At 38.0% G+C, this 26,758-nt stretch overlaps 2 protein-coding genes across 6 annotated transcripts in view; both read right to left on the bottom strand.

The window, feature by feature from the left end:
* On the bottom strand, positions 1–2,693 carry Tmem81 (transmembrane protein 81). Its single transcript, XM_047520614.1, has one exon. It carries the CDS (start codon positions 2,260–2,262, stop codon positions 1,432–1,434), a length of 831 nt encoding a protein of 276 aa, XP_047376570.1. The 5' UTR covers positions 2,263–2,693; the 3' UTR covers positions 1–1,431.
* Positions 2,694–4,066: 1,373 nt separating this feature from the next.
* Rbbp5 (RB binding protein 5, histone lysine methyltransferase complex subunit) overlaps positions 4,067–26,758 on the bottom strand; it is a 39,706-nt gene continuing 17,014 nt past the window's right edge. For 3 of the 5 annotated variants that reach the window (XM_047520609.1, XM_047520612.1, XM_047520613.1), the window contains 11 exons: positions 23,444–23,584; positions 22,527–22,689; positions 20,989–21,098; positions 19,217–19,336; positions 18,976–19,129; positions 18,807–18,878; positions 18,102–18,219; positions 15,950–16,019; positions 15,292–15,521; positions 13,833–14,024; positions 4,068–5,883 (listed from right to left, as the gene is read on the bottom strand). In XM_047520609.1, the coding sequence (XP_047376565.1) occupies positions 5,855–5,883; positions 13,833–14,024; positions 15,292–15,521; positions 15,950–16,019; positions 18,102–18,219; positions 18,807–18,878; positions 18,976–19,129; positions 19,217–19,336; positions 20,989–21,098; positions 22,527–22,689; positions 23,444–23,584 (1,399 nt within the window). In that variant the 3' untranslated portion in view covers positions 4,068–5,854. Of the gene's footprint in view, positions 5,884–13,832; positions 14,025–15,291; positions 15,522–15,949; positions 16,020–18,101; positions 18,220–18,806; positions 18,879–18,975; positions 19,130–19,216; positions 19,337–20,988; positions 21,099–22,526; positions 22,690–23,443; positions 23,585–26,758 lie in introns of all 5 variants that reach the window. The other 2 variants (XM_047520611.1, XM_047520610.1) reach the window with 2 other exon arrangements.

Below are 26,758 nucleotides of genomic sequence, written 5' to 3'. Positions count from 1 at the left end.
TTTATTTTATCCTAGATCAAAAATTACATCAAAAAGCTCTAAGATTTTGAAAATTGGGGCAACTTGAACATAAGTTATATGTAAGACAGGGAATTGTTCATTTTCTTAGGTGTGATACAGGTATTGTATTTATACAGGAGAATGTCCTTATAAGGAAATGCATACCTGATTTACTTTCGAATAAAGGGTCACAATGTCTGTGACTAGCTTTCAAGTGGTTCATAAAATCTATAATTTAGGCAGCTGTGACAAAAAGCTGTCAACTGATGAACCTAGACAAATGGTTTATGGGTGACCATGAACATTTCTTCCAACTTTTCTCTGGGTTTGAAAGTTTTAAAAGTAAAGGAAATAATAAGGACCCTCTGACTATAATTTAAAGTGAATATCCAGGGTTGGGGTTCAGGAATCTTTATTTTCCAAAAAGTCATCCAGGTGACTGACACATGGCTCGGGGGAAAGAACCACCGGCCTTTGGTTCCCTACTGGTGTAGCTGGAGTACGGAGAGGGGAAGAAATGCTATAACTCACTAGAATTAGCTCAGCTGGATGGTCAAGAACCTTTTCCCTGACAGTTCCATAAGCCAATTATCTCAGACAGGCTCAATGGCCCCCAAGAGTCTTAAGGCTGGATCTCCTACAGAAGAACGAAGGTGTGAGTCCTCCCTTGGGAGCTTTGGCTGATATCAAAAACCCATTCACTTTACCTTTCCAAGAGCACAAACTTCAGGGCACTGAGCAAGGAAAGCATAAAGGAGCAGGGAGCAAGCCACAGAACTGTCTCAACGATCAGGTGAAGGATCCGTGTTTTACAAGGAAATTCAATTTAACATTGAACACATTCGGTTCACCTGGGGAGGACAGGGAGGGCAGGTAATTTATTAATATTTAGTGACTACTAACATACCTGAGTCAGGTGTCATTACTAACAACCTCTGCTACCTATGGACATGGGCCCTCTAGAAAGCAATTTGTCCGATGTCTAAGAAATTCAAAGGAAATTAAAGCCAGGCTGACTATGGGACCATTTAAACATGCAAGAAAGAAAAAGGCTAGGTCTCCATATAGCTATTGTAAATTATTTTTATTGAAGAGGAAAACAATGTTTTCACTAGGAAAGCTATTGACTATATCCTTCTGACTAAGCTGCTAGAAGAGAGGAGATGGAGGTGGGGAAGCAGGGGTTACACAGAATGCAAGTCTGGAAGACAGAACTCTTCCCAGGAACAGTGGATGCCTGCAGACAGTGAGATGTACTTGCAGCCAGGGAGATGTGGGACAGAGACCCCTGCAGGACACAAACAAGCTGGTGATGGTCGCTCACAACTATCATAAGGCTGCTCCTTCCATGCCCCTCACCCAGTCTTTTGGCAGTGGGAGCCTCCCTCCTAGCCAATTCACTACCTGACACCCAGAACATTCCCTGAAAAGCTAGCCTGGCTTTCTGGGTGGCCAGTCCCTCGGGAGCAAGGCTTGTAAGTTCATGTGACTCTCAGTGCTGTAGGTGCCTCTCTGCATACCACAGAGCACAATGCTCACCAATACACCACCAACCACTCCTCCAGCAATTCCTAGTCCCAAGGCCAATGCCACCTTCTTTTGCCACTTTGGCTGGAAAGGCTTGGAATGGTTGTCCAGATTAACCTCCAAGCCCTCATCTACTAACTTCTGGTCCTCAGTAAGGGACTCATAGAAATTTAGGTTCACCAACTTCGGAGGAAGGACCCTCAGTCCAAAATAGAGCCTCTTCACAAATCTCAAGTTTTTTAGCAGCTGCACATCACAGCGGTATGTCCCAGAATCAGACTCCATGGCAGGTTTAAACCTCACGAAATAGGATTTGACTCGGAAGGGTTTGAAGACCACGTCATTAGTGGAAATGATACCCCGTGCAATTCTCCAGGTGAAGCGGAATGCTTCCTTTCCAATCTCCAGGATGTCTGAACTCAGACAGTTAAGCTCAAACACCTGCCCATCAAGAACGGTGAAATGCAGCATCCCACAGATCCAGTTGGTCAGACATTCCAAGCGCTGAGATTTACACTTCCTTCTCACTCCATCAGGGCCTACCTCACAGACGGTCTCCTCTTTGTAGCCAAGGCCGCAAGTGACAGTACAGGTTGTGGTGTTGACAATAACCCTCCCCACAGCTTTCTGAAGCTTCTTAGGGATGGCCAGTGTTTTAGGTGAAGTCACCAACAATGGCAGGTAGACAGTCAACGCCAGACTTGTGAGGATAAAACCAGTGGCCGGAGTCTTCATGTCTCCACAGGCATTTCACCACCCTGAGCCAGCATCCTCTGGGTATTCCAGTTGAATTCTCTATGTATCATAAAAGAATTCCTTCAACATGGGATATCCTTCAAAGTTAAGAGATAACGTGATGCATGCACTGTCAATTAAACAATGCGACCAGATACAAAAAGCCCAGTCCTTACTCAGAGGTGAAATCCCAAGGCAGAAAAAACAAAACTACAAAAAAACCAATCAGGAAGTTGTTGCTGCTTTACTATCTATGCTCGTTAATGAACACCTTTCCAGTCTCCATTCCTTTCATATCTTCTTAATGGATTTAAATTCACCTCTTGAAAAGACACAGATGGAGGGTTGGAGATTAGCTCAGTGTTAGGGTACTTTCTTAGCATGTATGAGGCCCACAGATGAACAGACAAGTGAATTTCTAAATGAAGTTACATTTCCCTACCCTTTCCCTCCCCTCCCATGTGGGATAAATTAAAGATTTCAAGATTCCCAAGTTGAATCTGATCAAATAAGAAAATAAATACTGAAGTGTAAATAAAACAGATGGTTAAACAAATTAAGCTCCAGATCAATATCTTGAATTATTTACTGTGAATTCTCCTAAACCTTCTATAAAAAGGATTAAGAACTCTGGACTGGAAGGCAAGTGACTTACCCTTTCTGAATTTCTAATTGTTTCCTCCTCCATAAATGAAGTCCTCCCCACCTATTTCAGGGAGATCATTTGACGATCAGATGATATAGAGCACATGAAAACACTCAGTGAAGTGTGAAGCACTGTTCAGATACAAGGAATTTTAAAAAAGAAAGAAAATTCATGAAGGCAAGGGCCAAGATGCCTTATCAGATGAACAAGTGAGGCCATCAAAGGCAGCGCCCTTCCCTGCTGAAGGGTCTCTTCTTTCCCAGGGTACCCAAGGCATGTGCTGAGCCAAAGGATGTAAGATACTGCATCTGGGCCTGCTCCCTTTGCCCCATAGAACAGAGGGGGTTCTCATTGATTCCTTAGGCTGATGAGGGTTGCCAGGAAACAGTTATGAGGTCAAAGACAAGTTCTCAGTGACATGACAAAAGATTAATAAACAGACACTCAGATTTGGCATTGATAAATCAGACTTTAAAACATATTATTCTTGAGGAGACAATGAGTAGTTAGTGGATTTTAAACCTACTTAATGCAGGAAAAAAGACAAATAAAGAGGAATTTAAGACTAAGAGAGGTCCCTGGAAGCCTGGAACCTCCTGGCATGCATTTTTTGTAACTTCCAGAATGCCTAGAACTATGGCCTCTTCAGAGTAATTAAATAACTTATGCTAAGTTAAAAATCTGAAGAGATCAACCCGAGGTTATCTTTTTGGTTAATGACACCTTTTGTTTCAATTCATTTATTTTTAATCTTAGCAGAATTAGATTTAGATTCTGTGACCCCACCCCACATGCTCTCCAGCTCTGTTCCGTAAGGGTTGGGCTCTAAGACCAACACAGAAAGTCACATTCTCCAGTATATGAAAGCACAGTGGCTCCAGAGGTGATCAGTGTTTACAAACGAACATCTGCACCTGTTCTTTAATAAACATCCGATTTTATTTACAAAGCATTAAAGCTTCAGCAAGAAGTACCCAAGGCTACGTTTCATCTTGTACAAAACTACAGAACATTTTAAAAACAAAATGGTGGGCAGGGAGAAGATGACAAAAGGGAAGAAGAGAATATACATACATTATACAAATTAAGAAACTCAAACTGAAGCAGACAGATGGTTTTAGGGGCTAAAAAAAAAAAAAAAAAAAAAAAAAAAAAAAAAATCCAAAACCATAAATAATTATTAGGAGCTGCTGCCAAAACAATCTGACAGGATTTGATTTTCTCAGTAGCCAGTTAAGCAGGTGGACAGAGTACAAACAGCAAATGCATGGGTGGAGGAAACCAAACTCTTTCATACATGGGAGTAAGGCAGAAACCCTCTGTATCAGTTTCCATACTACTGCAGTGTGCAGAACAGAGAGCTGGAATGGATATGTCTGTAAAAGAGAAACATGTTCAGCGGACCACCTGCCAACCCTAACCACTTTCCAATTCACGTGAAATTCACAAAATGAGCACTTAAAGAAGCAGCGGTGGCAACTAAAAATAGAGACATCTTTGCAACTAACTCAGGGAGAGTTCTTTCTTTGACTTCTGGGAAAAATAAAAAATATATATATTCTGAAAGATGGGATGGGAAAAAGAGGCCCTTACTGATGTGTTCTACTTTGATTCTATCCTACAATCTAAAAATAATCAATGTGTTTGGCTACCCAAAGGAGCATTCACTAACTGATAAAGACTTCCCAATAATCATAGTATTTAAATTCTCCTTTGAAATACTGAGAAAATGATGATCCAGGGTAAGCACTTTGGGTCAGCTAAAAGTTCTACTCGGAGAGGCTACTAAACCCCTTCTACACCTGGTTTCCTGACTGGATTTTCAGAAAATTTCAAACACCTAATGTACACATCCATCCAATCTGCTACTTTTTATTTAAAGAATAGCAAAAGAAAAAAAGAGGGGAAAAAAATGCTAAGCAACCTTTCACAGAAAGGAAGTGACTGGAAAACACAGTAAGAAAAAGGAGCATGGATGCACGGATGCAAGAGGGGAAAGACGCACTGGCTGATGGGGACAGGTTTCCACTCTCAACAATCAAAAAAAATTTACCTTGATCTTTGATTTGAACTGTTTTGCTGCTTTGATTTGGGATTTTGTACTTTAGTCCTTGCACAAGTTCCCCCACCCCAATAAAAAAGAAGCTTGTTAAGAAACACCTTGGTCTGTTTCCATCTCTGGAAGCCTGCACAGATAAAGTAATATAAATTGTTGATGATTCTTTGCTGGAGATGGATAAAACTAGTTATCTTCAAAAACCATGATTAATGAGACTGAACCAATACTGGAAGAAACATGCAATGTAAGGAAAAACCCTGAATCTTCTACGGACCAGCTTCTTGAGCAAAATGTGGTATGACAGGAAGAGGGGGCCTTCCTATCTTTCTTATTTTCCTGTAAATTTGAGATCTTTCACTCACTCTCTTTTCTGCCCAACCTTTGTACACAATATGGACAGGAGTTATCTGGGATAGGGTACATTTAAAAATGCAACAGAAGTTTTCCTAGGATACTGGAAACAAAATTTCAGAAAAGAACAAGTCACTCGAGGACATGCATTGAGGACGGAAGGCAAACAGGAGATAGGAAATGACGTGTCAAAATGATGCTGGGTACTATAGCTAGATGAACAAAACATAAGTATCTTTTCTCCAGCAACATAACCAAGTGTTGAAGTTTAAGTGAGTCAAATCTCCTACTGGATGTCTTCACAAATCCTCATTCCTGAGAGCCTATTTGGACTTACGCTTGAAAGGGAAGGTAAGGGACATATACTCTTCTTCCATAATTCACTTTCTTCATTCAAACATAAAATTCACTCCTTCCACCTCCTGGGTGGGAGGCAGAGGCCTTTGTTTTAAATTAAAGTCAATCTCAAATAATTGACCACACTGTCCAGAGGCCACCTGATGGCAAGTGGGGAAGAACGAAGAACTTCAAGGTCTTCATAATAGTTCTGAAATTGCTCCTCCTGCTAAAGAGATTAGACACAGAAAGATTTCTTTTAGCATCAACTCAGATCAGTTACTTCTAAGAACAGAAATACTGCTGAATGCTGCATTCCAAGCATACATGGGCCAAGAATGTCCTCCTTTTAAGGAAAGGTTACAACCAACTCCAACTCCCAATTACTCTTTATTGAAGCAACAAGTAATCTAAATCCTAAATCCCCACTCTAACACTTTTATTCTCAGTACTGTCCCTAAGGGATGGGGGTGTAGAGTAAAGCTAAGCTGCTAGCCAGTCTCTACAGTGTTAAAAAGAATGCTTAATAATCAAAAGCATGCAATAAATAGAAGAAAGGAAATTCTTGGGTACTGAACATTTTACATATTAGATTAACCAGTCACTAAATGATTAACAGTGAATGAGAAAGCCTGTCCAAGAACCACTGTTCCTTAAGTGACATTTCCATCATCTGAGAAGCCCAAATAAGGTGAAATGTTAATGAAAGCTATTGTCCGTGTCCATGTTTCTACGTACCAACAATTGATTGATACACAAAATCCTAAACAGTAAAATCAAATGACCGCTTCCCTGATTACTTCATAGAAGCAGTTCAACCTCTTAGGGATATTCTCAAACGAGCTGTTGTGAAATTACAAACTAGGAAGTGTAAAAAGAGAACAAGCTGAAGAAAACCCTCTCAGGAGTCACTTGGAATGGGAGAAAATACACTGCTTGAAGGTAAAAGGTTAAAAAAAAAATTGCCCAAGTTATGAAGGGAAACTACCCATTTACAAAAACTTGCTTTAACCTGATTTCAAAGTTCCAGTACAAATGAAAATTAGCATTTATAAAATTATATTCACAATTTGCCTGAGAACAGCCTGAAATTAGGACAAGACACAAAACTCTCTACTGAATACAAGTTCTTTACTGAATGCTACACTGTTAAATCAAATTTAAATTTTTACAGTTCAGTTAGATAAAAAGTTTATGTAGCACCTGGTTTTCAGATCACTCCCAACATAAAACATAATAATGAATTTCTTGAGTTTGTTTTTAAAAAATCTTAAGATAAAAGAATATACTCCACAAGTCTCAACCATTGTGCCATTACCACGTAAAGGCTAGTCTCACTGATTTTTCCCATAGGTACTCTGATCAATTTAGTTTTAACAGTTTAGAGATACAAGATTGCCACTGTAAGCCTAAATCATGATGGGAGAAAGTGGCTTGATCACAAATGAACAGCTTTAATAATGGCCACTCGAATTGACTAATAAGCACCTTATCCTAATTATCTTTGCAGTTCTATTTCAGTAACATCCTTATTCTTGTGAAAAGACATGCATACATACATACACAGGCTTGTTGAGGCATTAGGCACAGAACAAAACCAGAGCGCACGATACCAAGCAAGGTAATATATACAGAAATAGCAACACAGGAGACCCGCAGCAGTTGCCTGAAGGGAACACATTGTTTAGCTGCAACATAAAAGGAAATCTCCAGTAATATAATATTAGGGAAATTTCAGTTTAATATGAACAGCTATTTTTGGTACCTCCCAATAGCAGCCTGATCCAGTGTGGCTTAAGAGAATGCTGGATCATGATTTCCAAACCCTACCTTAGTGAGCTAATAAGATCACATAAAATGAGAAAGAATATCCAACTAGCTTATCTGATTTTAGCAGGATTTCATAAATTAGTCTGAGACTGTTCATGAAAAGAAAACAAAACACACACCTTACTCATCAACAAATGATTACAACAATTGGATTCTGTGACTTGTAAGTGGTTCAAAGCCCAGATGGTGGGGCAGCAGCAGGGAGCAGTAGTGCAGAGTGGCCCAAGGCAGGAAAATCTGCATGGTGCCTGTCGGTCCCCAGAAGCAGCACCTCTGCTCACTTTGGCTTTTGCCACCCAGAACAGGCCGGGGTGCACACCAGCCCCTTCATGCCCACCATCCCATGAGGCCTTTAGGTCATGTATGTGATGGACCACACCTTTGTGTTACTTTGCTCCTGATGGCAATAGGAGCCCTGCTTCTTAGGCAACACGGAAACGTGAGACTGCTCACAGTTAGTTTCTTTCCAGGACTCTCTTCTGGAGAGTAGCCAAGGTAACTGAGGGGCAGACATTTGGTAGATGGCACTGATCTGCCAGCCTGGTCTTTCCCTGGGAAGTCCTGAGCTCAGGGTTACTTCTGCCATGCTTCGCTGGTGGGTCCTCACTCCACACAGAAACTGTCTTCAGGAATGTTGGCCCTCAGCTGCTAATCCAACACTCATGAGCTATTTGACAGCAAAGATTGTTCTGTAGCTCCAGAGTCCAGATGAATTCAACAGTGGTTCACTTGTCTTCCAATCTCCCCTTGAAATGCACCATCTCCCAACACACGCAGCAGCTCTGAGGGCTAGTCAGGGTTTGGGGGAATACGTTTTGTAGTAACTGGTCAACTGCAGGTATCACCAAACAGTTGCCACCCATCTAGCTTGGGAAGCACCACAGCCTTCACTTATAACCTTGCCTTCAAACAATCTAGTTTTAAAGCAAAAGTTGTTGAATTAAAAAAAGAGGATTCACAACACATGAAAACTCTTGGACTAGATTGATTTTTTAAAGATAGTTCAGCCTCAGGCATTCTGAATCAGGTTTCACTTCTTAATATCTGGTGGGAAAACAATGACTGCATACTGCCTTTTATTGAAAACCCCTAAGGTAATCTTTTATTGAAAATCTTCTGTGGAAGAACATGAGATCCAGATGCCAGAGTTTCCCTCAGGGGTCTTGAAGGGCTGTGTGCCAATCAGTCTTTGCCTGCTCAGGCTCCTCAAGATGACTGTGTCAATGGATGAGCCCCAGCCCTCAACCAAAGAATCCCACACCCAAGATCTGATAAGTTATCCTAAAACACAACTTCTGACAAAGTTGTGATTATCCAGTCTTAGCCCAACTTGCAGCCTTCATTCACAAAGATCTGAACTACACTGCAGTTAGTCAATAAAGCTAGCAGCCCTCCTGAGGGCCCTGAACCATTGCATGCTGCAAACCACCTGTTGAGTTGGGTTTTTTTGTGTTTGTTTTTTTAAAATGATCCTGTTCTTAAGCACTCTGAAACTGGTCATATCTGTTCTGGAGATTTCCATTCAAATAAAGTTGAGGAACAAAGGCGAAAAAAGAAAAAATGGGAAGAACGACAGATAGATCAGATGGTAAGTATGCAATGCATGCAATTATGAGTAACTGGGGAAATGCTTGCAGTCATCTATGTCCTTCTTCGTCTCTATTACACAAAGTACCATCACTCTGGCCCTACCATGGGAAAGCCTCCCCTAGCCCTTGTAAGGGGTAAAGCTGTTAAAGGAGCTGCCTCTATACTTAAGGTTGATCCACTTTGGTGCCTAACAAAAATAAGTAGAAAATAAAAAAGTCCAGTAGGAAGCACCCTGCTACTTTAACATACAGTGAGGTCAGTCCCACCTTTAACCTTATCAACAAAATCAGCAAGAAAAATCTTGTAATAGGCCCCCAAGAGCAATATCTGCTCTTCTAGAAGGGGCTTTAAAATGCTGATTTGTATAAATACTAAAATACATATACCCACATATAGTTCAAATTTTTACTGTAAACTTTCTTCTGTCACTAAGATAACAACACCGATGAATATATTCAGTAATTAAGAATTTTAGGGAATTAAAAAAGCCCATTCCTTCAGGGCTAAGTAAACCTTCCAACATGTTTACTTTAATTCTCATTTAGACAGTTACTGTCCAGTGACCACATCACTTAGAATTCAAAGTTGAAGTTATTGTATTATTGAAGAAAATGTGAGTTAAAAAAAAAAAAAAACTTAAATGGTTTATTTACCACCACTTCCTACTGAAAAGCACAAGATTAATTAAAGACAGGTTTAAAGAAAGTGGGAGACTACATCCTAAGGAGTTTTAACAAATTGAATATGTTTGGTCATATTTATTTTTTATTTTTAGGAACCAATACTTTTGTTTTATTTATTAATTTTTATGTGTTGCTGAGGATAGAACCCACTGCCTTACAGGTGCTAGGCAAGTGCTCTGCAACTGAGTCACAACCCCAGCCCAGTGTGGTCACATTTTAAATCTCCTTAAGCATTTGAGTTCTTTGGTCAGGGAAACCTATTTAAACTTTAAACTGTTCCTTCTGTAGTAGCATCAGCTTGTATAAAAAGTGGGCTATGGAAAGATCACCTTTATTTATGTCTAGTCAATTATACTGATCTGCAATTTCTGTTGACAATGCCCATGTAAGTATTTTTTTTTTTTTTTTTTTTTTGGAGACTATTTTGAATGGGATAGTTTTCCTAATTTCTCTTTCAGCTGATTCATCAATGGTGTACAGGAATGCAATGATTTGGGGTGTTAATTTTATATCCTGCTATTTTGTTAAATTCATTTATGAGTTCTAGAAGTTTTCTGGTGTGGGTTTTTGGGTCTTCTAAATATAGAATCATGTCATTGGCAAATAGAGATAAGTTTGAGCTCTTTTTTTCCAATTCGGATCTCTCTTTCTTTCTTTTGCCCAAGTGCTCTGGCAAGGGTTTCCAAGGACAATGTTCAATAGAAAGAGTGAAAGAGGGCATCCTTGTATTGTTGCTGTTTTTAGATGGAATGCTTTCAATTTTTCTCCGTTTAGAATGATGTTGGCCTTGGGTTTAATGTATATAGCTCTTACATGTTGAGATATGTTCCTCCTATCCTTAGTTTTTCTAGTGTTTTGAACATGAATGGATGCTGAATTTTGTCAATTGCTTTTTCTGCATCTATTGAGGTAATCCTGTGATTCTTGTCTTTAAGTCTACTGATGTGGTGAATTACATTTATTGATTTTCATATGCTGAACCAACGTTGCATCCCTGAGACGAACCTCACTTGATCATGGTGCACTATCTGTTTAATATGTTTCTGTATGTGATTCACCAGTATTTTATTAAGAATTTCTGCATATAAGTTCATCAGGGATTTTGGTCTGAAGATTTCTTTCCTTGATGTGTCTTTTTCTTTAGCTTCATGAGTTTGACAGGGTTCCCCCCTTTTCTATTCCATGGAATAATTTGAGAAAGATTGGTATGAGTTCTTCTTTGAAGGTCTGGTAGAACTCAGCTTGAGAATCTGTCTGGCCCTGGAATTCTGTTGGTAGGCTTTTGATGGTGTCTTCAATTTCACTGCTTGAAACTGATATGTTTAAATTACCTATGTACTCCTGATTCAATTTGGGTAGGTCATATTTCTCTAGAAATTTGTCGATGTCTTTCTTCAAGATTTTCTATTTTATTGGAGTATAAATTTTCAAAACAGTTTTCTGATTATGTCTATAATTCAGTAGTGTCTGTGGCAATATTTCCTTTTTCATCATGAATTTTAGTGATTTGAGTTTTTACCTCTTTCTCTTGGGTAGCTTGGCTAAGGATTTATCAATTTTATTTATTTTTTTCAAAGAACCAAATTTTTGTTTTGCTGATTTTTAAAAATTGTTTTTGAAATCGATTTCATTGATTTCAGCTCTGACTTTAATTATTTCCTGTCTTCTACTGCTTTTGGTGTTGATTTGTTCTTCTTTTTCTAGGGCTTAGAGATGTACTGTTAGGTTATTTATTTGGTAACTTTCTATTCGTTCAATGAATGAGCTCATTTGCAATGAAGTTTCCTCTTAGAACCAACTGCTTTTATAGTGACCCAGAGATTCTGATGTGTTGTGTCACTACTCTCATTCACCTCTAAGTAATTTTTAATTTCATCCCTGATTTCTTTTGCCATCCACTGGTCACTCAATAACATATTATTTAGTCACCAGGTGTTAAGAGTAGCTTCTATTTTTTATTTAATTGTTGATTTCTAATTTCATTCATTATGGTCTGATAGAATGCAAGGTATTTTTACATTTGTGAGAAGTTGCTTTGTGGCCTAAGAAAAGGTCTATTTTAGAGAAGGATTCGTATACTGCTGAGAAGAAAGTGTATTTAGTCACTGATAAATGAAATATTCTATATATGTCTGTTAAGTCTCAATTACTAATTGTATTTTTTAGTTCTTTAGCTTCTTTTCTTAGTTTTTGTTTGAAGGATCTATCCAGTGATGACAGAGGCATATTAAAGTCACCCAGTATTATTGCATTGTGGTCTATTTGATTCTGGGTATTCAGAAGGGTTTGTTTGATGTATGTAGATGTTTTACTGTTTGGGGCATAAATATTTATGATTGTTATATATTGTTGCTGTATAATTCCCTTAAGCAGGATAAAATGACCTTTGTCCCTTCTGATTAGTTTTGGCTTAAAGTTCACTTTATCTGATATGAGATTCACATGAATGATACATTTTTCCCTGTCCTTTTACCTCCTGCCTGTGGATATCTCTGCCTATGAGGTGAGTTCTTGGAGATAGCATATTATTGGGTCTTGTTTTTTAATCCAATCTGCCAGTCTGTATCTTTTGATTGAAGAGAATAGGCCATTTACATTCAATATTGAGAAATCATTTTATTCTGTCATTTTGACTTATTTCTGGTTTTAAATGTGAATTAATTTCTCCTTTGACTGACGATTCTCCTAGTATAGTTTCTCTCTTTGCTGGTTTTCAATTTTATTTTTTCACTTTTTCATGAAATATTTTATTGAGTATATGTTACAGTGCAGGCTTTCTAGTTGTGAATGCTTTTAACTTTTATCATGGTTTTATTATCAATTGTAAAGTTTAGTTTTGCTGGGTATATTTTATAATATAGGCAGAGCCTTAAGAGGACTGAATGTGATGGTGGTAACTAATTAACAGTGAAGTATACTGTTGTTGGGGGAAAAAATGTTGGCACACAGTGGTATGGTACTGGGCTATGAAAAACTAAAGTCTAAACCTAGCACACTTTAGGTGGAATATTCCAAATAATGACTAATTCAATCTGTCTTCTGCTTCTCTGTGGAAGTCAGATTCATATATAATGATTAACTGACAAAGTATAAATAAGAAATTCTGTTTGCTTTCTAGTGCTTATCATCATATATCACTGTAGACAGATTAACAATTTTGATTAAAACTTGTGTAAGCAGGAGGGAAAAAACCTGAATACAACCATTAATATTTTATCTGTCCTGCCTTGAGACTACTCATTAGCCTCAAAAAATTGAGAGTATTGTATTAACTCAAGTAGTGCTGATATATAAAACACTAAACAAACTCAACATCTAAAGAGAATGGATTCCAATTGATTAATATTTTTCCAACAAAAGATCATTTAGCCTAGGTTAGCAAATATTTGATAGGAAATTGAAATGGCTCTCCATCCTCCAATAAAAATTCCTCAATCATATAAAAAAGGGGAAAACCAAATATTAAATATCAAAAGGCTCAGGCTTAAGAAGTTACATAGAGAGTAACGGTTTCTGTCTTTCGGATAATTTCCTCCTGTTCTTAGATATGGGGAAGGGGTAAAAGCCTCATTTTCTCCTTTACACGATGGTGCTACTAATAATGCCACTGTTTCTTCTATATCATTAGGAGAGAGAAAAACACCTTTGTGCAATTTGAACAATATATGTAAAGAAAAGATGCTACAGATAGGGATTATATTTAAAAAGCTTATATTCTGGGTTACTTATAAAGAAATGAATTAAATCAGTGTTCTTACCTTTTTGGGTCATGGATTCCTCTATAGGTATCTGATAAAACCCATAAGTATCTTTCCCAGAAAAATATCCCCATAATATTTTGCATATACTATTAGGGGAATGAAGACCCTCTGAAACCTATTTATGGACCCAAGGTTGAGAGCCACTGAATTAAGTCAATTCTGGTTCAGCCTACTCTTAGCAGCTTAAAATTCAGGCATTATCTGCTGCTGGAAAAAAAGAGAGGGGGAGAGGAATGCTGCAGTTATAGGAAGTCAGGAATTGTACAAAGCAAGGCCACAAAGCAAGCCAGACAGTGCTCCCAATGTGTCCTTACCTGTCAAGGGCTGGCTGAGTTCCGCCTGCACTTTACCCTTCGTTGATCCTTCCAGAGGTAAACCTCTGTCCCCTTTGTAGAGTTTCGGTTTAAATGGAGAATCTTTCTCTTTACCTTTTGATCCTTTAGGCCGGCCTGCTTGCTTCTTCTTGGATTTGCCATCCCCCTTCACACCCAGTAGTGGATGGACTTCTGTAGAAGGACAGACAGATCCACACAACACCGTCTTAGCACCCCACCAGACCTCTGAGCAAAAACAGTACTTTTGTGTCCCAGATCTAATATCATAAACAGAAAAGTTTGCCTTATTTATTATTTTAAAAACTGCACCCAAGCTTGGTGGTGCATGCATATAATCCCAGCTACTTGGGAGGCTGAGCCAGGAGGATAGCAAATTCAGGACCAGCCTAAACAACTTAGCAAAACCCTGTCTCAAAATTTTTTTAAAAACTTAAAAAGGACTGGGAATATTGCTTAGTGGAAGAGGGCCCTTAGTTTCAATCTGTAGTACCAAAAAGAAAAAAAAAAAAAAAAAGGAACAAAACAAAAAAATTTACAAGAGTGTATATTAAATGACAAATAGTTGCTTGACCCAAATGAACACATATATTATACGGTTCACACCAAGTCATAGCAACTCTAAATTTAAAAAGGAACTGAAAGACACACTGGTTCTCTATTAATTCACACTCTGGCAGGCAAGGGCACATACACTATATTAAATCAAGCTCTGGTATGAGGGAGCAAAAAAGGAATGGGCTTTGGGTTTAGAAAGATCAGGGCAAGAATCCCGACTCCACCACTTTCTGTGAAATTTTGACCAAGTAACATAACACCAGCACAGATTTTCTCCTTTTTAAAGTAGGGAGAGTAAAAGAACTTGCAGGGCTGATGTGGAAGTCAGCAGTAGCATATAAACCACATAGCAGTGCCTGGAACAGAGCACACAATCCACAGCATCAGGGGAAAATGCAGTTGCATATTTTGTTGATCTATAGTTTAAGAAAAAATAAAGGAGGATGCCCAATAGTAAACACACATACACACCCCCACCCATCCACCCCTAACCATCCCAACACATAATAATAAAGGCTTGCAGAGTCAGCTTGTAAAAGCAGGAAGGAAGAATGAAATGACTGTCAGGGTTTGACTAGAACTTAACCACCTTATCAGACCATGCTATGGGAAAAGATTAAAAAAGAAGATGAATATTACAAGGAAACAAATTGAGAACTGAATTGAAGAAGACTTGAAGCATATCACCTTGGGTGAGGTACCAAAGGGCAGAATTTCCCATATTAAAAAGGATGTGAACACAGATGCAATCATTAAAAAGCTTTAAAGCACTATGAAAAGACTAACAAGAAAATTTCCTTAAGGTAAAAATTGCTCAAATGGGAAACTATCAGTTTTAACAAAAAGTGGTTGCTGTTGGGCACCAGGGAGATGCAGTTCTTACCATCATTTGGTACTCCTTGAAGTTCAATATTGGTTGTTTTGGGTTTCTTCTTAGGTGGTTGGGACCCATCTGCTGAAGACTGCCTCTTCTTCTCTGAACCGGCCCCTTCATCCATCAAAGAAGTTTGGACAGCATCCGGTGGAGGGCCATAAGGATTTTCTTCTGGGTCTTCTACCTCAGGGGCAATGGGTAAATACAACAGAGCCTTTGAATCTTCCAGCTCTTCATCGCTATTTGGAAAAGGATCAGACAATGGATTGGAAAAAAGAGGAGAAAGTTGCTTAAGCATAAGCCCTCTTCCTCTAGCACCCATATTAAGCATAAACAACAGGTATGGATCTAAAACTTTAAGAAAGCCAGGATGATTAAAAAAAAAAAAAAATCAGACAACATGAATCACAGGAAATAAAAAATCAATAATCATAAACAGATTAAATCAATTATTTCAGTTTCTTAAAATTCTGTATCAGGAAGATAGGGAAGAGAAAGTAGGGCTAGAGAATAAAGACTAAATTGTATCTCCTGTACACCAAAGGAGTTCTCTCTTTAAATTAATATGCAGATGGGACTGAAAGGGCAGTTAAGGGAACAAAGTTAAGTATCCCACCAGAGATTAAAGAGGAGCATCTCCAATGCCCAGCATTCCATGCCAGCTCACCTACTACAGAAGGCAGCAATGGGGTCCACACTGGTGACATCCACCTCCTCATCTTCTGCAGCATCAGCTCCTGCAGGACAGAAACACAGGAGACGTTTGAGGAGAAGTAAAAAACTGCTTTTTACTTACAGCTTAATGATTTTCATAAACTGAAATTCAGGAGAAAGGAAGGAAGAAAACCAAGTAGTTTATTTCACTTAATCATTTAAGAAACAGGTGCTGAACTTCCACCATATGCTAGGCACTGGGATTAGTGTGATGACCAAGAAAGGTGGGAATAGCTCTTTAGTTAAACCTTCATAGTCTGAGAAAAAAGACAAACAGATCTTTCAATTTAATATAGTAAATGCTAACACAAAGGTATGTGCAATGTGCTTGCAAGAAGGAAGAGGGGGTAATTTATGTAGATCTTAGAACGTCACAGAAAATAAACCAGGAATGCCAAAATAATCCAGAACATTCTGCAACCCTGGAGGGGTTCTATTTAATACATGAGGCACGCAAGTTATAACACCCAAAGTGAGGACCAAAACACATTCAAGTTGTACAGAGCTACCATTAATCCTGATTCCGGCACCAGGAAATGGAGTCAATGATATGAGGCACTAATTGTAGTCACATACACGAACCCCTGCTACATGTAAAAATCTGTGTTAGACATCATTAGGATAAAAAGTGAAATCTTTACCTTTAAGGAGGTCCTATCTATAGAGGTTCAGAAAATAAAAATAACAATGATTAGGCTGGGGATATAGTTCCTTAGTAGAGCACTTGCCTAAGTTGGGTGGTCTTCAGTTTGATCCCCAGTATTACAAAATAAGATAACAGTCATAATCATAATAAAAAATGACATCTGAACTGGGCACAATGTTCATGCTTATAGTGCCAACTACTCTGGAAATGAGGTGAGAGGATCACTTGAGCCTATGAGTTCGAGACTGGTGTGGAGGAAAAAAAAGACAAGCATGGACAACATAGGGAGAACTATCTCAAAAACAACCACCCCTCTCCAAAAAAAAAAAAAAAAAAAAAAAAAAATAGGGACTAGGGATGTGGCTCAGTAGTAGAGTGTTCACCTAGCATGCTCAAGGCTCTGGGTTCACCCTGGCACCACAAACACAGAAAGAACAGGGCACAGTGGTGTATACCTGCAATCCCAGCTACTTGGGAGGCTGAGGCAGGATGATTGCACATTTGAGGACAGCCTCAGTCACTCAGTGAGACCCTGGGGGAAATAGCTCAGTGGTGAAGCACCCCTTGGTTCAATCCCTGGTACCACCTGCCCCCGCAAAAAAGGAAAAAAAAAAAAAAAAAAAAAAAAAAAAAAAAAAATCATTGGGTGCTTATGACAGCCTAGCCAGATACTAGGTTCATTTATTCCCTACAACCCTAAAAGACAGGTAATATTATTACTATTATTATCCCTATCTTTCTTGTTTTTTTAGTACCAGGGATTGAACCCAGTGGTGCTAAACCACTGAGCCACATCCCTGGCCCTTTTTATATTTTATTTAGAGACAGGTCTCACTGAGGGCATCATTAAGTTGTTGGGGCTGGCTTTGAACTCACGATCCTCCTGCCTCAGCCTCCCAAACCACTGGGATTATAGTCATATGCCACTGCACCCAGCTTATTAGCCCTATCTTACATTTGAGGAAATTCCAGTTTAAGTATTAAAATTAAATCTTTTTCTCAAAGTTGTCAAGACTCTAGAGCCATGTCCTTGACCTTGTCACTTAGAAGTAATAGAACATGATACAAACTGAGCACTCAGCACATCTAGGTGCTTTATTAGGCGTTGCAAGTAACTACTAACTAATCATCTGTACTTAACCAGAAAATACCAGTGAGATATCAAGAGGACTGCTTGAGCCCTAGTAATTACCTATAAACCCTTAATTAATGTCATATATTAAGACTCCCCAGACACTGTTAAAACTGTGTACACTTAAAGAAAAAAGGTAACATCTTAGATTAGGTGCTAAAATAAATTTATATAAGAATATTAAGTAAAGGGACTGGGGATATAGCTCAGTTGGTAGAGAGCTTGCCTTGCAAGCATAAGGCCCTGGGTTCAATCCCCAGCACCGCCAAAAAAAAAAAAAAAAAGAATATTAAGTAAAGCAATCATTTTTCCTTTTTGAAATATTACCTGTCTGCTCAGGCTCACTCTTATCTTCATCTTCAATATCAAATTCTGATTCCCTTTCCTCATATTCTACATTTTCATCCAACTCTTTGAAATCTGGTGCAAATGCACTCCAGTTTTCCTACACCACAAACAAAATAAAAACCACATGAGAAAGCAATAATGTGTAATCTAGATATTAATGATATAAATGAAAGAGTTGAGCATGAAAGAGTCACAGAAGTCTGAGATTTAAAGTGTGAGATTTTACTACCTGAAGGTATTTCCTATCTAAACATTCCAAGTTATAAACTGTAGTTCCTTCTTTAATCTCTTTAAGATGTAATTTTGAGGTAAAATGTTAAATTTTATTATGAGTACACTGATTACAAATACAGTTATAAAAGTGTTTAAAGTTAAAACAAGATGTGAAAGTAAGAAAAGAAAAAGTTCAAGAAATAGAAAAATGTAACAAAGTGTACTAGACTTTCTCCATGAAAACAGAGCTAGTAATTCAGTTTGGGACCATGCCGTTCCCATCAAAATAAAGTGAAAACAAGACACACTGAACATAACTGGGTGGCAAGAATTATATACCAAATTTGAAAAAATAAGTACTTAAGGTAAGTATTTAACATATTACAATGGAAGGCTCTCACACATAAGAACTAGCTTTCTGTGTGTAAGGAGTACCTAGTTTCAAAGCAAGTCAACCAGAAAAATACTTACTACTTGATTTTGTGCCCAGATAGATACCACACCACTAGAAATGGATGCTATGATGGGTCGAACAGGATGCCACTAAATTTTAATGAAGGAAAGAAAAATTGGCTGTAAGAACAGATTCAAGGTGTTCTGGATTATGTGAGTAACAATAGCAATGTCATGCTCTACTCACAGCAACATCCAGGAGAAGCTCTCCTCTCGTCCCATGGAGAATCTTCACCAGGTTGCCAATGCTCTTCTCCCAGATGTACAGGGCATGCTGACGGGCAGAGCCCGCCACTATGTATTCCCCATCCCCGGAGAAGCAGCATTTCTTCCACGGGGTCCTAAAGAACAAAGAAAGTCCCCAGGGGGAACTGGAACCTGAGTCCAGTGAAGAACTATCACATACTCTTTCAGGCTGCAAAACGTACCTATTCACCAGGTCCTGCAATTTTTGCATGGGTTCAGGCTCTCCATCTCTTCCACAGGTTAAGATTTCTCTGCCATCATAAACTCTGATTATTCGATCTGCTGTGTTAATTAAAAAGCAACTGAAGAAAGGAGACAGCAGAGGTCAGAAATCTGTTCCTCTTAACTCACTACCAGATATGCAGAACAGTACCACAAAACACAGTGGGGAGAATCTGAGTTTAGAATGCTTTTATCTTCTTGTCACCTTCAAAACTTAGTGGAGTGAGAATATATGTGCTTTATCCCTTCCATATATCCTTGAATCCAAATATTAAAACTGTCAGTATTTAACTAGATCCAAGACCTCTAAATTGAAGCCACTTTGAATTTTTGCTAAATTCAAAGTTTATGTAACATGTATATAAATACTTGATTTCTCTGGCCTATTCATACACTCAATATGTTCTTCTTAATGAGTTAATCAACTTAATAGATCATTTTAAAATGTCCAACTTTTTACACTTAGGACAATAAAAATCTTAGAAATCTGTCTAAAATAAAGTTATTTCATTACTTACTTCATTTACTTTCCTTCCCTTTTTTTTTTTTTTTTTTTGCCGTCTGGCAGTAGTCCTATTTCATCACTTTCTTACAGACCCCACTTTTTCTTAATATAAGAGCAACTCAAGGGACAAGGACTGTGGCTCAGTATTAGAGCACTTGCCTAGCATGCAAAGGCCCTGGGCTCAAACCCCAGCACCACACACATACACGCGCATGCACATGCACATACTTGTGCATGCATGTGCTTCAGCATTTTTAAAAATTCGGGGGCTGGGGAGATAGCTCAGTTGGTAGAGTGCTTGCCTTGCAAGCACAGGCCCTGGGTTCAATCCCCAGCACCAAAAAAAAAAAAAAAAAAAAAAAAAAAATTCGGCCATTATAGTTCAACATAATAGTGGGGTTCACTTTGAAATATTCATAAATGCATATAACATAGTTTTCTTCATTTCAATCTCCAAAAAGAGCATTTTAATTTTATTTTTGTACCAGTGACTGAACCCAGGGGTGTTAACCACATTCCCAGTCCTTTTTAATATTTTTATTTAGAGACAGGGTCTCCCAGAATTGCTTAGGGCTTGCTAAACTGCTGAGGCTGGTTTTGAACTCTCGATCCTCCTGCCTCAGCCTCCCGAGCCACTGGGATTACAGGTCTGTGCCACCACACCTGGTATGAATATGAATATCAAGTATATGTGGGTATTCCCAAATAGAAGAGGATGAGTATTTTCTGACTGATGACCTATTTCTTTTTGTTTCAGTTGATACATTTACTTTTAACAGGGTAACCAAATTTATCAGAACAACATCTGAAATTAAAAGGGTAAACAGGTTTTCTGTAAATGCATATTCAATTACCATGTGAATTTATGACATCAGTTCTGATTATAATTGGGGGTGAAACTCAGTGGCTGAACACTTAACTAGCATGTATGAGGCCCTAGGTTCCATCCTTAGCACCACTAAAAAGCATAAAATATTTCATCATAACCCAGTGCTTAATACATGCCAGGTATTTTGGTTTTAAGCATTAATCCCTTAAATATATACCTGACAACTATCAGATAAGGAAAATAAGACTAATTATGAACCCAAGAACCAGATACTGAAAGTTTCTAACAACTTTAATAAAATTTTTAAGTCTAATATACAGAAAAACTACAAATTTCAGTGTATTTTTGCATTCTACTTACCTTTAAAACAGTCCCTAAAAAGACAAGGTCTCACTCACCTCCCCTTCCGGGCAAACTCAATTGACTTAATTGCTGTGGTATTGCTTGTTCCAGTTGTTACTCTGAAGGAAGCAACAAGATCCTGAGAATCTGTTTTTAGGACCAAAATCTAAAGTTTACAAGAAAAAAGGGGGGGAAAAAGAGTAAATATTATGATACCTAATAGTAATTAGATCTAGCTTCTGTTTCTAAAATTGGGCAGAGACTAAGTAAAAATGCAAACATCTCTACTCCTATGCATTCAACCTGATTGACTAGTATTGCCTTTTCCCTCTTCAAATAAAGGACATTTTTAAATAGGATATTTAACATTATTCACAACAGTCAAAAAGTGGAGCCAGATACAGTGGCACATGCCTATAATCCCAGCAGCTTAGGAGGCTGAGATAGGAGGATCGGGTGTTCAAAGCCAGACTCAGCAACTTAGTGAGACCCTAAGGAACTAAGCAAGATCCTGTCTCAAAAAAAAAGAAAAAAAGGTGGAAGCAACCACAGTATACATCAACAGATGAATGAACCAAAATGTGACATATATCTACAATATTACTGAACTTTGAAAAGGGCAATTCTGACATGCTGCAACATTGAGGTTGAACCTTGAGGACATCATGCTAAGGAAAATAAGTTAGTCACAAATGGGAAAATGAGGTCTGATTTCACTTAAGAGGTAACTGGAGTATTAAATTCATAGACACAAAGTATAATGATAATTGCCAGGAGCTAGGGGAGAATAGAGACTGGGAAATTATTGTTTAAAATTACAGTAATTCATTTTTGCAAGATGAAGAGTTCTGGATGGTAGTGAGGGTTGAATGTACTTAATACCACTGAATTTCACATTTAAAAATGCTTAACATGGTCAATTTTATGTTATGTGCTTTTTATCATTATTTTGAAAAATTATCATTTCTAAAGTCACCATGAAATTATACTACCTCATGTGCCCTGGTCCAAAACAAAAAACCACAAGGTGACTGATGCAACTACAAACCCTGAGCATGAAGACAGCCTGGAAATTCACCTAACTAGACTTCTTATCCTGCAGAAGAGACACCTACTACAATGCATCCCAGGAAGAAGTGCCTACATCTCCCAAACATTCCAAAAGCAAGGTCAGAAGTTTAAAAGGAAGGGAAAAAGAAAGATGATGAAGTCTCAGTATTGCAGGTTAAGGCAGCCTGAATTACATGATGTTTTTTACAACTAGATGTTACAACGTTTTCATCAGCAGTGTTCCAGCTGGCGACATGACTTCTAAGTTTTGTTTTATAATTTAGTCATGGCCCTTCATTACTAGCATCTAGTAATGACCCTTTCATCCTTTTCTATATCAAATAACCTCTGCCCACTCTGAATCTAAAGAACAGAAATTATTATTAAGGCAAGAAAGAAAAAGAAGCTACATTTACTATAGGCAAAAGTCACGCTTAGTCCAGCAATTTTTTTAAAAGTCAAAAGAAGTAGAACAAATACACATGAAATGAGCCAATGCAAAGATACCCAATCCTTCTACCAACCTGTACGCTTCTTGGCTTACCTTGCCTTTTGCATTTCCTGTATAGATATATTCCCCTCGCCTATCAAAAGATGCCACCACGTTCAAATCAGAGTCATCGTCTACCGGCAGAACAACATGTTTGGAATCTGAAAGGGTCAACATGACAGGAGCAGATTTCATGGGACACACGAGAACCTTGTTCCTGTTTAAAAATATGAACAGCACATTGGCTATTGCTTTGGTATCAGCAGGCTGATTTCCTGTCCTTTTCGCTGATCCCTGTCAACTGCCCTCATCAACTTCCCAGCCCAAATTTGAAATAGTGAAAAAGCATAAAATCTACATGTCTAATAACAGTAAAAAAAAAAAAAAAAATCAGTAAAATTATGGGATCTTAACAAAATCTGATCATTAAAAATAAATATGAAGATGCAAAAAAACTAGTAAAATTTGAAATAAAGTAAAAAACACTGATTACAACTATGTAAAAAATGCATATTTAGGTACATTTAATATGGACTGAGCTACGAAGCATTAGATAATGAGCTTTATACTTACAGAGAAGTTGACAAGAGAACCCAGAGAAAGAAAAGCAGTTCTGTCTGGGTAATGAAATGTAGATATTTCTTTTTCTTAAATGTAGTTTTTTGAACTACATCCCCATACTAAAGAAATCCAAATAATCAAAGAAGGAAAAGCCCCACATCAAGTCCCAGTTATTATGATTATTCTCACTTTTGCTCATTTCTAGAGTCTTTAATATTGGCCAGTTTTTAACTATATAATACAATCACAATCTCCTTAAAAAAGACTCAGAAGGTCAATCTATACAGAGATTATTTTATGTAGATTTGAAAATATGTGCATATGCCTTTTAAAACCTTTAACTACCATGAACCGAAAGCTAATCCTATAGAATTAGACCCCTCCCTAGGAAAGGAACAGCTTAAACATACTGATCTCGTGGATGATACTGGACTTTTAAGATGGGTGAAGGAAATCGAAACCTCTGGTCGCAGTCGCCTGAAAGAACATCCCATTGTGACACTATGTTATCAGTGGAAGCACTCACGAGCTTATGACCATCTCGACTCCAGCTAGGAAAGAACAAAACATACATATATATATATATATATATATATATACCAGCATATATATAAAGTATAATGCACCGTTATTGTAGATGAAATATGGTAGGCATAAACATTGCTCTAATTGTACAGGTTAACACTTTTCTTAAAATACACTCAAACTGGGTGTGACAGCACATGTCTCTAATCCCAGCAACTTCAAGGGCTGAGGCAGGATCACAAATTGGAGGCTGATTTCAGAAATTTAGCAAGGCCCTAAGCAACTTACTAAGACCTTGTCTCAAAATAAAAAATTTAAAAAGGATTGGTGATATAGTTCTGTGGTAAAGTGCCCCTAGTTTCAATCCCAAGCACCAAAAAGAAAAAGAGAGGGCTGGGGATATAGCTCAGTTGGTACAGTGTTTGCCTCACAAGCACGAGGCCCTGGGTTCAATCCCCAGCACCATCAAAAAAAAAAAAAAAAAAAAAAAAAAAAAAGTAAAGAAAGAGAAAGAGAAAAAGGCTATTGGGGGTGGGGGAGCGCGGGATGCGGCTTCCAGGGTGAAAAGTATCTGAATTTTCTGAAATTGTCCCAGAAGTAGCACCATCATAGCATGAACAAAACAAAAAGAAAGTATCAGTTATGTTAAAATAATTAAGAAAAAGAAGAAAGAATCTTTCCTGCTAAGTACAGCTAAACACCCAGGCATTATATAAGACAAATATGAAAAGATAGAAAGAAAAGACAGACCAGTCAGAGACTGGAACATGAAGAAGACACAAAAGTGACTTCCCTGGATTTTCTTTTTGCCTCACCATCCTAACAGGGATAAAGAAGTCAAAAACCCAATGCCAACACACACACACACACAAAATCCCCAAGAAGACCCTGCTTTCTCTAGTTGAATAATCAGTAAAAAATGGTCCACTGAGACAGAAAACATTCCTTCCCAGACAGGACAGTATCAGCAGAAACCTAGAGGAGACCTATGCTTCTAATTCCACCCAGCAGTCTCTGCAAAGTAATGGAAGATGTAAGAGAAGAATCTCCAAATGAATTCTAGAACTGAAAAATACAGTAACTGAAATGAAAAATTCAGTAGATGGACTCAAAGACAATGGAGAAAAATAAAGAATCTGCAAACTGGAAGATAGAATAATAAAATTACCCAAACCAAACAACAAAAAGAAAACATAATAAAAATTAAAAATTAAAAAAAACAATGAACTGTGTCCTCAGGTACCTGCAGAAATATAATGAAAGATCTAATATTCATGTCATCAGATTCCTAAAGAGAATGGGACATACAAATACATAAAGATATTAAGTATTAAAGAAACTGCCTGAGGACTGGAGTTGTGGCTCAGTGGTAGAGCGCTTGCCTGGCATATGTGAGGCCCTGGGTTTGTTAGTCAGCACCACATATAAATAAATAAAATAAAAGATCCGCTGACAACTAAGAAAAACATTAAAAAAAAAAAAAGAAACTGGCTAAAGTTTCCCCCACTTAGGCAAAAGACATTAAAACTTACTGATTCAAGCTAAGTGAGCCAGTGACACACACATATAATCTCAACAACTCAGGCTTACTGAATCAGGAGGATCACAAGTTTGAGGCCAGTCTCGGTCTCAAAATAAAAAATAATAAGGTCTAGGGATGTACTAGAACAACCCTGGATTCAATTCCCATTACAACCGAAAAACAAAATAAAAATCAAAAGCAAAACCATTATAGAAATAACCAGAATTGTAAAAACTTGTTCAAGTAACCCTAGGAATCAGCAGGAATCACAGAAATGAAAAGCAGAAGGAACACAGGGTACAACAGAGCATGTCTGTAATCCAATAATTTGAGAGACTGAGTCAGGAGATTGCAAGTTTAAGGCCAGGCTCAGCAACTTAGTGAAACCCTAACTCAAAATTGAAAAGTAAAATAAGAAGGGCTGGGGATGCAGCCCAGTGGTAAGAGTGCCCAGGTACAATCCCTAGTACTGGAAAAAAAAAAGATAAATCATCAGAAGAAATAGTTCCAAATAATGGCAGTAGACTGGTAATGGCACAAGATTAGGAGTGGGGATAAACAAAGGACAACTTCTCTTGTTATTCTTGTTAAGCCTTTTTAGCACAATATGACTACATAACAGTGGTGGCTATGATTCCACTTTCCCTTTAAACTTTTTGGCACTATAGCATTTTTTCCTGTTTCATAGTGAGCTTGTATTTCTGTTATAGTGAAAGGGAATCTAATTTTTTAGATTAAGTTGTAAGTAGAAATGGAAACTAAGAGAGGTTCTCCCTCCTAAAAAATATAATTCTTGGCTGGGAGTATACTCAATGGTACAGTGCAGTTAGCATATGTGAGGCCCTGGGTTCAATCCCCAACACCAAAATAAAATTTAAAAATTCTTTAATTTCAAATTCTATAAATTCAAGAATTAGGGATTATGATATCTGAAAGTTTTGTTTCTTTGCAAAAAAAAAAAAAAAAAATGGGTCTTTACTAAGAGTGTTAAGAGTTTTAGGGACCATTTAGGTTTTTAGTTTTTTGCAAGCTGGAGATAGAATCCAGGTAGCACTCTACCACAGGGCCACACCCCCAGACCAAGACTGTAGAGTTTTATAGATCATTGAATTCTATCTATGGCCCCCACCCAGTGTGCAAACTTCTACAGCATCCTTAAGGGACAGCAAGCCTTAGTAGGGACAATTCCACTGTTCTTTTCTGGCAGTCTATCCCATCCATGGCATTTCTCTTGGGAAGCTCTTCTCTACTTTGAGTTAATAATTTGCTTTCCTAAAACTTCTATTAATGATGTTTTAGTTTAGATGTGGTGTTTCCCAAAAGCTCACGTGTGAGACAATGCAAGAAGGTTTGGAGGAGAATGGCTGGGTCGTAGCCTTAACCTGTTCAGTGAATTAATCCCTGATGGATTAACTGAATGGTAACTGTAGGTGGCTGGGGTGTGGCTGGAGGAAGTGGTTCATTGGGGGCGTGGCTATGGGGTATATATTTTATATCTGGAGAGTGGAGTCTTTCTCTCTGTTTCCTGATCATTGTGAACTGTTCCCCTCAGTCACATTCTGCTGCTGTGATGTTCAGCCTCATCTTGAGTCCTGAGGAATGGAGTCTTCTGTCTATGGATTGAAACCTCTGAAACTGTGAGCCCCCAAATAAACTTTTCCTCCTCTACAATTGTTCT

This window comes from Sciurus carolinensis, chromosome 12 (assembly GCF_902686445.1).
Source record: "Sciurus carolinensis chromosome 12, mSciCar1.2, whole genome shotgun sequence".
Classification (NCBI taxonomy): domain Eukaryota; kingdom Metazoa; phylum Chordata; class Mammalia; order Rodentia; family Sciuridae; genus Sciurus; species Sciurus carolinensis.
Note: the sequence above shows the minus strand (reverse complement) of the source record. Positions and strands in the feature narration are given on the sequence as shown.

Coding starts and splice junctions, on each gene's coding strand:
- Tmem81 (XM_047520614.1), bottom strand. CDS start 2,262: ATGAAGACTCCGGCCACTGGTTTTATCCTCACAAGTCTGGCGTTGACT.